The sequence below is a fragment of the Nuphar pumila genome, chromosome 12, assembly GCF_984573655.1.
Source record: "Nuphar pumila chromosome 12, dmNupPumi1.hap1.1, whole genome shotgun sequence".
In the NCBI taxonomy this organism is placed as follows: Eukaryota; Viridiplantae; Streptophyta; class Magnoliopsida; order Nymphaeales; family Nymphaeaceae; genus Nuphar; species Nuphar pumila.
In genome coordinates this window covers 98,204,069-98,214,546 of record NC_143260.1, presented here as the reverse complement: position 1 = coordinate 98,214,546, position 10,478 = coordinate 98,204,069, and the positions used below count along the sequence as shown (strand labels likewise).

Here is a 10,478-nt window from a genome sequence, read left to right as displayed (position 1 = left end):
AAAAAACCTTCTCCCCATACCCACGTAAGCACAGAAAAATACCAACACTCACCATAAGTGCATTCAAAAATCAAACAAAGCTGTCAGATTTTGCCACGTAAAACATTTTTTAATTTGAGAGCGTGTGGCACCATGAAATGGGAGCAGCTTTCTTGCAAGGTGAGATTGATGTCACGCAGTTATTTTAAAAAAAACACGGGAACAAGGAGATCTCTCACTTGATTGGCAAGAACAATACCACGCGGATTGCCAGAATGTCACATTTCTCGCCGTCGGATGGTTTCGGATCCAAGGGTGAGGACTCAGATAAGCTGTGGGCGCACGAGCCGGGACGGGTATAAGAATGAGCTCCTTCGCCTTCCGGCCAACCCCGAGCGCAGCGGTTGGGCTTAGATCCAGCGATTGTCATTATCGTTACTCTCTCTCTCTCTCTCTTTTCCGGCAGGTAGTGGTGGTGGTTGGTGGCGATGGAAGGTGGAGGTTCGACGAAGGCGAAGAAGGGTGCGGGGGGGAGGAAGGGAGGCGGTTCTCGGAAGAAGTCGGTGTCGAGGTCGATGAAGGCGGGGCTTCAGTTCCCCGTCGGCAGGATCGGCCGCTACCTCAAGAAGGGACGCTACTCCCAGCGCGTCGGCTCCGGCGCCCCCGTATACCTCGCCGCCGTCCTCGAGTACCTCGCTGCTGAGGTCAACCTCTCTTTCTCTCTCATTTTCTTTGTTTTATGGGGTTGAGGTACCTTTCGCTCCAATGGGGTTTTGGTTTGTTTGAGTCGTTGGATGGTTGGGCAAACTGGGATCTGATACCTTTAGGTACCTTCGTTTTTGAATTCGATACAATTGGCGGAGGGCGGGTGTTTATTTTACTTAATTTTATTTTTCTCGGGTTGGATTTGGGGTTGAGTAGTATACAATCCAGCTTTTTGGGTTGGAGTTTGCTTTTTTTGTTTGGTTCTCTTCATAAATTTGCTTGTTTAAGTATGCGAATCCTGTTTCTTTTAGTTAATTTGTGCTCCTGTGGTCTTTTGTTGGGTCGTTGATATTGATGATGAAGTGTTTTTGTGAAACAATGAGATCTTTTCATGGATTTTTTTTTTCTGTGTAAGAGTTGCAATAGCACCAACATAGTATCATTGATGATGAGGTTTGGTATATTTTTACGCCTTTATGGATTGTTAGCGATGTTTTTCTGCGATTCTGTTGATCTGAGGTCCGAAATATTAGTCTTTAGTTTGGCACCCCTTATCTTGTTCCGTAATTTTTTTTTGTTTTGTTTGGCCTTTTATTTTTTGTTGATGATGACATCATGTTGCTCTTGCGTTATAATTGTATTGGTATTGTATCCCGTGCTGGGATTGAGTAGTTGCATTGTAGTTGGTGTTGATACCATGTTGGTGCTTTTATGTTGGGAGTATCTGTAGTTGGCGTTGTTTCTACGTTGGTGCTATTGTGTTGGGGGGGTTGAGAATCTGTAGTTGATGCTGTTGTGTTGGGGGTTGAGAATCTGTAGTTGGTGCTGTTGTGGGAGTTGAGTATCTATTGCTGGTGTTGATACCATGCTGGTGATAGTGTGTATATTGGGCTTGTTTTTGGTACTATATTGGTGCTATTGCGTAAGAGTCGTATTAACCCTCGGCAACGACACCGTGATATTGATACTGTGTTGGTATTGTAGGTACTGGAGCTTGCTGGAAATGCTGCGAGGGATAACAAGAAGAACCGTATTATCCCAAGGCACGTCCTTTTGGCCGTGAGGAATGATGAGGAATTGGGAAAGCTTCTCCAAGGCGTTACCATTGCCCATGGTGGTGTTCTCCCCAACATCAACCCCGTCCTTCTGCCCAAGAAGACTGAGAAGGCAACCAAGGAGCCCAAATCGCCCAAGGCAACGAAGTCCCCCAAGAAAGCATGATCAGCTTCTGGCCGGCTTCTCCGTGTTTGTTGCTTTTAATTTTCCTTTTGTAGAAACTCCAGCTGAAACAGAATTGAGCATTTCAATTAATGGTTGTGTATTGGAAACCCAACCCTTTTTATGCAATGTATGTTGTTTTTTCCACTTCAATTTTACGTCATTTTCAACGGTGTGTTTGTTGCCTGCAAATCATAATCATTTTAGTGGGTCTGTGCTGAAGTTGGTCAGAATAGTAGATGGTCTTGGAATGAAATCCACATCGACATAATGATATTGAGAACAAATGGGTCTCCTTGTGGCGCTTTAATGCGATCGTTGGATAATTAATTAACCATTGTTTTTGTTTAAAGATATTAATGGGGATACGGATCCTTCGGTATTACTGTATGACTTGGTTTGTTTAGCATAGTTAACAAGGAACTGGGCGTGAGAAGCAACATTTGAGGTCAAGGTGTTTTAAGAAATGCTCTGATGCAGTAACTGGAAAGAGTTCATGAAGCATTTGGGAAAGCAGGTTAACAGGAAACGATAACAAATAAATTTTAAGTTAAAATATTCATCACGTGTAGGTTTTTATGTAAGAAATATGTAATTTCGCGCGAATTTAAAAAGTCCATGAGATAACCTATTTACTGGATGTTTCTTTGTGTGGTAGTTCTTTGAAAGTTTAGTCTCTTGAATAGAGAAGTGTGAGAAATCACACTAACCTGTATCAGGTTTCGGTTTTTGTTTTTATGTTTCGGGGATGAGTTCTTGTTCAATGATTCTTCCATCTACTGTCTCTATCACCTCTTCTGTCATAGTAAAATCACTCTTTAGAAGTAACAAAGTGGCATAACAACGAAGATGTTGCGCAATGAGGCTTTGTACGTGACCAGAGCGTGCATCTGCACGGCCACCAAAGCAGGGATTTGCAGCCAACTGTTTGTGGGAGGTCCGTATTATCTTTTCTGGTTTCCCTTTTCCAGATTTGATTCGCTTGTTTTGGTGTTGGTTAGGGATTTGCTTCTGTATTTGCTTTTGATTCATGGTGTTCTTAGAATGAACAGGAGGGTTGGCTGATTCGTTTCTGTAAGTTTGATGAAAACGAATCAGCCTGTAGCATGGCAGTGCAAGTTCTTGCTGCGTAGATTCGCTTCTGTAATCAATTTGAAATACCCACTTGGACATACAAGTAAACTTGAAAGATGAAGCTGTAGACGTTACAGAGAAACGTTTAGCATTAGATTTTCTCTTATTTTGAGGAATGCTGAAGAATTAAACTCCGATGGTTGCATTTGCTCAGTATAGCTGCCCTTGGTAATACATTGACAAAATACTGATTAATTGCGAGTGGCCTTAAGTGGCCACGAGCTGGATTTTCTGAATGAAGCACAGAAGTAAACCTCTAAAGTTTTGAACACATTGATTCATGTTTGTCCAGAAAACAGAATATTGCTCCTCTTATAATGGGTGTATGATTTTCTGCTTATTTTTAATTGACTAAAGGTTTCTGTTTGTCAACTGCTTATTCTTGATTAACTAAAGGCTTCTGTCCGTCTGCCATCACTGTCTTTAAATGCGCATGGTTTCTTTTTCTTCCAATAAAGCTCCTGCTATGATGCTCATTTATTGAATGCTATACATGAGCATCTGTTGGTTTTCAAAATCATACCCTAGCAGGCTTTCCTGTGTATAAACGCAGGTTTGTGGACCACTTGTAGGCATGGCCTGTCTTGAATCTTACGTGCTGACTAATTGTTTGGTGTGAGATGTAGTCCACTAATTTAATATCTTACAATCTCATGCTCAAAGTTTGTTAGCAATTCATGAAAACGTTAAGGGTGATCTTGATTGGATAGTCATATGTGAATGCATCTACATGGTGGCCTGAGCGGGTTATGGTTTTGTTACAGGCAGGCAACCAACTGAACGTAAGGGTCTTGCGACTTGGGGAGGGATAATTGACTGAACTTTATGGGACTATTAAATGTTCGAATCTATTGAAAAAGAAAACTTTTTCGGATGAAATGAAACATTTGATTTATGCACCAAGAGAATGATTTCCCATTCCTTAGCCAGAAAGAAATGTGGTCGGCCGAATTAAGTGGAAAATAATTGATCGGATGGTAGAGTCCTGGAAAGATTGAAAAATTTCATATTAAATTACCTTTCTTTTTAGATGATCATGAGATTTTCCAAAGATCAAAATTATTGATCAATCAACGATCAATATGCTACTATGAAAGCATTTGACAATGGAAAGATTAGGGTAAAACACTATGTATAAATGGCATGAACTGCCTAAACAATTCATTCTTGAATGACAAACAACCAGAACCTATTCTACATGTCCTAATATGTGAAGTTTCAAGGTTTGAGTTTAAAAGGCCGTCCTGAAATATTATTATGCGAACTTTGTGATGTCCGTAAAAAAAATGTGCAAACCTCTTTTTAAGTGGGAGTTTGTGATATCTGACGAGCAAAGTAATGTCATGCGAACTTCATGAGTTTTGCACATGTGAAGGGTAAAAGGGTCCTAACAAAGTTCGCTATTTGCGATTTTGGTGATCGAGCAAATTTTGATAAATTATGAGATTTTTAGGAAAACATGTCATTTAAACATGTCATTTTTTATTGTACATGACCATCATATTTTGACTTCAAAAATGCCTTAAAATTTGCCAAAACTCTTCATATGCCCAAAATTCCAATTCTTGACTTTTAAAACATTTGTATCCTTCATAACATGTTTGTTTAGGAAAACATGTCATTTTTATTGTACATGACAATCATATTTCGACTTCAAAAATGCCTTAAAATATGCCCAAAATTTCAATTCTTGACTTTTAAAACATTTGTATCCTTCATAACATGTTTGTTTAGACCTCTTGGCATTTGCATAATTATGTTGTGAGCTTTTTGACATTCACACAAATATATTGTTAACCTCCTGACGTTCACACAAATATATTTGCACAAATATGTTACGAACCTCCAAATATAGTTAAAATCATCAAGTAAATTTGTAACATATTTGTGCAAACCTATTGACATTCATACAAATATGTTGCAAACCTCTAAATGTGGCTAAAATCACTTAGGAGATTCACATGATAGTTGTGCAAAGATTTGGAGGATAACACATAGGGTTCTCTCGAAGGGCAAAGAGAGCCGCAAAAAAAAAAAACAAAAAAAACAAAAAAAAAAAATATTTATTTGAGTATGAAATCATGCAAATATAAACTTTCGAAGTTCATAAGATATTTTATGAAAATGTTGAAAGGTCTCATAAATATCATGCGAATCTCCTTAATTTAATTTTAACTATATTTGAAGGTTTGCAACATATTTGTACGAATGTTAAAAGGTTAACATGCAAATGTCAGGAGGTTCACAACATATTTGTGCAAAAGTCAAGAAGTTCACATGCAAAAGTCACGAGGTTCACAACATATTTGTGCGAGGTCTACACAAATACGTTGCAAAGGATAAAAATATCCTAAAAAAGTCAAGAATCAAAATTTTGGATATAAAGATGATTTCAGCAAATTACTAGGCATTTCTGAAATCACACATTTTACAAAGATAGTACAATCATTTTTCAAAAGTTTTATTACAACTGGCACATCCAAAGGTACTATCAAAATTTGTTGACCTCTATGAGATGTTAATCAATAGGCTGACCTTATTGCATCCAAATCTGCCACAACCAACTAAATCTAATGCCACCACTATTTTTTTTTGGTGAACAAAGAGGTCTTTGTGGTTGTAGTAGGAGTCGTGTTCACAAAAGTCAAGGTTATGGGTTCAATAATAACATATGTGAATCTTCTAGAGATTTAACAAAATTCAAAGGTTCACAACATACTGTACAAATGTGGTTAGGTCCACGCAACTACCATGCAAATCTCAATGATTTTTTCAATATTAGGAGGTTTGCAACATATTTGTGTGAATGTTAGCAGGTTTGTGCAACTAAGTGAATCTCCTTGTGATTTTAATGTTTTAAAAGTGCATGACAAATTTGTGAGGTCTGCATTAATTACATGAAAAGGGTAAAATAGTTTTAAATAAGCCGAGAATCAGCAATTTTGGGCATGCAGAGGATTTTGACATATTTCTAGGCATCTTCAAGAATGCATCATTTTTCAGGGATAGTGTTGAATTTTATGAACAGGATTGTAACTAACAACATTTTTTGCTTTAGAAAATCAAAACCCTGTCCATGAAATCGAAATTAGTGTTCTAAGAATTTGCTTATATCATACCAAAGTTAGCAGGAAACAACATGGATATGAGAAGCAATGCATGAAGCAGAAGTGGGGAAGCGGTATGACTCTAAACTAGTGTAAAGTAATTATTCAAGCACATGAAAAATGATAAGGAAGCATCCAGAAAGCAATATGAAGCACAAGTAAAAGCAAATAAAAAAATGACGGGAGAATAAGTATAGAATCATATAAAACCAACTTGTAAGCTTGTAATAAAAAAATTATTATTTTTTACTATGAAAAACCTAGAAAATTAGGGGATAGTGAGTGGGAAGTGACAATAAATAAGAAAAAGTTAAGCAAAAGAGAACCAAATTTGGAAACGCGTGCTTCCCATTAAAGGGAATCAAGTTTTCCATATTTTGGAAGGGAGTTTCCCAAAACTTTCCCTTCTTTCAAGAAAGCGAGGAGTTTTCCGCTTCCTAAGCAAGCTTCCGGTAACTATGCTGCATACCATAAGGAACACATTTTTATTCCTATTTAAGATTTTTTATTCACATTTCATATTGAATATATTCCACCAATTTCTAAAGATTTTTTAGTTTATTGTTCTAGTTATAGCTTTTTCAGTGTTAAGTTGCAAATGGCGATTCTTTGCTGATTGATCAAGTTTTTTTTGTAAAGTCGCTTAAGTCACGATTTGTTGAGGAATTCAAATGCCGAGGCTGAACATTTTTTTTTGCCGATGAAAACACTTACTGAGGAATTGCCGATAATGAGTCTGGCAATTCATAGGATTGAAGCTTAATAGTGCAAATGGGTTGAATGTAACTCTTGCTTCTAAGAATACCAAGCCTTGCCTTAACTCACATAAATCAGCTAGTGACTTATTCGATTAAAACCACTCATCCAATGCATTCATGTTGAGCAGCCCAAAACTATATTTTTTACGACAAATAAGAATACCACTGCAGAAAAAATAATTTTCTCAATTATCGTTAAAAGGATGACCTGGAGGGCCTCTACATTTTTTTGATGCAACTATGAGAGCGCATGTTGGCCTTCATGGTCCAATTTATGTAGGCATAAGATATACTTTCAAAAGAAAAAGAACAGCTAGCCACTGTAATTTGTAGTCATGGAGATACAGACCATAGAGAAAGGAAACTTACAAAAACAGAAGGAAATAGGTTGGTAGTGTCATCATCGGCAAACTGCACCAATTAATCTCACCAAGTCTTCACTAGGTTATCCAGTGAGCAACAACTTGGTCAATCAAAATCTTCTCTTCCAAACAATTTGTTCGCTTGCAAATGAGAAGAATGTAATTCTTAAATAGTATTCTGTGCTTCAACATTGATCTCTCCGTCAGATCAATTCTTGTTAATGCAATATAAGCCAGCTTCTCTCCACAAGAATGATGGACCAGAAGACAGAAGGAAAAAGTGAAGGAAAGAAAAGACCCAAATAATGATGACAGTGGCTTTATTGGGTAGAACCAAGTGATTTTCAGTTCAAGGTTCAGGTGTGCTAGCTTGTCATTTGCTAGGCATATAGTGAGCTGCTGCTGATGTGTTGGCTGCTAAACTGATGCTTATAAAATGAGGTTAAGCAAGATCCATAGCTTACGATGATGTAATTCAGCAGGTTCACTTGAACAAGAAGTCAAAACATCAAAAGCTACAGTCTGAGCATTTCCACATGAGAGTGGGCATTTCATTAAATGTTTCAAAGCTTGACATACAAAAATAGATACACAAGATCTAAATTGGAGGTTCCTAGGCAGATTGAAATATGATCTACACAACGAAAAGCACTTGTCATTCTTTGGTTATTAAATCCTAATCCAAAATTATGTTTACAATAAAGATAGCTTCATAGCTCATGTATGTACAATTGAAATTACATAAATCAGCATTCCAAAAGAAGGCATGAAAGAAATATAATTTACCAGAAGCAACTAAGCAGATTCTTTTTCTTCTAAACTCCAGGCTTTGTTTTCCTCCTAAAGTAGAGGCATCTGCCAAACAAGGACCTTTCCTGCAAAGACACTGAATTGATGAGTCATAGATTTCCTAATAAATTGGCACAAACAAACGTGTAATAACTGATGACAGTCGTACTAACTACTAACTATACAAGAACCCACTCATGATCCAGAATCAGACTAATGCAAGAACCAATTCAAACATTATTAGTAAGTTCCCACTAACCAGAAGACCATTCTTAGAAGACAATTTCATCACCATTGTAAAAATGGAGAGCAGCCAGTGGGGAAAGAAAGACATGCTACTCAAATCTTTTCAACATCACTGTCTACAAGCTCAAAACAAATGTCAAAGAAACCACAATCAATTGAGAGGAGATCAAAACTCTAAGATTTGTCAACTAAAGCACATTATCATAACCAATGGATCTTGCGTCCTAATCCCATGAGGGCTACATTCAAGCTTGCCACGAAAAACAGTGACCAGGTACTTCTCATTTTCAGTTTTCCTTAATTTAAAGGTTACCTACGACGTAACTTGGCCGTGATCAGAAACCACATTCTAGTCTTTTACTTCTCCCAGTTACTGAACATCTACACACATCAAACTTATCAATTCCTATTACCCAGAAACCTCTACCACAAGCATCCAATCAACAGTTACACTATGCGCAGTCATCTTTCAAATTCATGTAGACCATAATCATACATGGAGACAAAATACAGGAGGTAAGCATCAAGCAAACTCTTAAATAACAAGAGAAGAAGATGGTATCTTATGATGAAAAAGTATCAAGTAATATAGTCAGCACCCTTCTGTAGATTACTACCCTAAAACAACTTGTGGCATGCATGGATGAAAGCACTACATCAGATAAATGAGACAAACTCAAATACTTGTGGGTTTTCTTCTGTTCAACAAAATCTGGCATGATCCAGCTGAGCATCATGTAGTCAACCCTCAAAGCTTTGGAATTTTTTAAATAATTTGTTAACAGATGCCTCTTGATAACCTTTCTTTTTTTCTGAAGGGAAAAGGTAAAGAAATGCTATCAGCAATCAACTGCCTCAACAAAGTGCAGGGAAGAAAAGTCAAACATGCCATAAAACCAAGCTTAGTAGCAGCTCATCAAGTAATGGAGATGCCTCTTGATAACCTTTCTTTTTTTTTCTAAAGGGAAAAGGTAAAGAAATGCTATCAGCAATCTTAACAAAGTGCAGGGAAGAAAAGTCAAACATGCCATAAAACCAAGCTTAGTAGCAGCTCATCAAGTATTGGACATGGTTCTCAAGTTCTAAAATATAAAGAAAAACATCAATCACTACTGAAGCTTCTACTAAAAAATAGATTAAAGCATGAGGAAACTATTTGGAACAAAAACAATATGAAACTTGGCAACAAAATAAATGGTGATAAATATAATCTTCTGCTCCAATCCACATAGCTCATCCATAAATTAAGCAAAATTTGAGGACAAGGAAAACTTGCATCAACTAGCTAGACAAGACTATATTCAGAAAAAGTAAGACAACTTTAGCAGTTTTCCAGTAATGTCATTCTTGAAATATAGAAATTTGACCAGTCAGTCAATGCAGCATTTAAAAAGAGTGGAACTAGGCAATAACATTGTATGAGTTGGCATCATTCCCCAAGAGTGGAAGAATACTAAACTAAAGCAGATTTTCTTCATCAAAACCACAAAAAATAATCATACCTCTGAAAAAAAATGGGCTTGTTTGTCAGGATGGTCAGTTTCGTATGCATCTTCCAGAAATGGGATAGCTTGCAGCTTCTTCCTTCTACAGAAGCCTATAAACTGAAAAGGCTGCTATTCAGGACTGTCATCAAGTTATGCTCTTACTCATGACACAAAACAACACAGGCAAATTAGTTCATACATCATCACGGGAAGAGAATGAATATATGGAAATGAAACAGAACAAGGAAATAACAATCTTACAAAATACGATACCAAAAAAATATTTAAATATTTGGCATCCAATCACTATAATAAAACTCATGTCACTAGCACGTGGCACAGAAAATTCAATTAAACAAACTAACATGTTTGAAATCCAAGCCTGATTTAAAATAATATTGTGCACAGACTAATTATAACAAAAAATATATCAATGAATTCAGTGAGCCCATTCATAGTAGTAATTTATCCCAGTGAGTAAAATTTCTAGATAGGTTTGTGTGGTAAACCTTGCAATGCAAAATACAATACAATCCAAAAATCATTGGAACTGCAGCCAATATTTGTATGTCTTGAGACATTACAACCAAAGGAGATCGTAAGCCGTGACAGTTTCAAATAGGAAGTACCTGTGAAAATGTCTACAAAGAGACAATACGCATACAAGCACAAATACTTTGAAAAAGATGTGCA

General features: G+C 36.9%; 1 protein-coding gene and 1 long non-coding RNA gene across 2 annotated transcripts; one reads left to right on the top strand and one right to left on the bottom strand.

The window, feature by feature from the left end:
- The first annotated feature begins 366 nt into the window (after positions 1 to 366).
- Positions 367 to 2,072, top strand: LOC149821278 (putative histone H2A.2). The gene is made up of 2 exons (XM_089982225.1): positions 367 to 683; positions 1,669 to 2,072. The coding sequence occupies exons 1-2, from the start codon at positions 468 to 470 to the stop codon at positions 1,903 to 1,905; spliced, it is 453 nt and encodes a 150-aa protein (XP_089838351.1). The 5' UTR covers positions 367 to 467; the 3' UTR covers positions 1,906 to 2,072.
- Positions 2,073 to 7,901: 5,829 nt separating this feature from the next.
- Positions 7,902 to 10,087, bottom strand: LOC149821277 (uncharacterized). Its single transcript, XR_016426423.1, has 2 exons — positions 9,801 to 10,087; positions 7,902 to 8,138 (listed from the first exon to the last, which is right to left on the bottom strand). It is a non-coding gene; the product is annotated as an uncharacterized LOC149821277 (long non-coding RNA).
- Between the last annotated feature and the right edge of the window lie 391 nt (positions 10,088 to 10,478).

Excerpts from the sequence above, each read along its gene's own strand:
- LOC149821278 (XM_089982225.1), top strand. The coding sequence starts at position 468 with ATGGAAGGTGGAGGTTCGACGAAGGCGAAGAAGGGTGCGGGGGGGAGG. Across the intron at positions 684-1,668 it reads TCGAGTACCTCGCTGCTGAG|GTACTGGAGCTTGCTGGAAA; the intron begins GTCAACCTCTCT and ends TTGGTATTGTAG.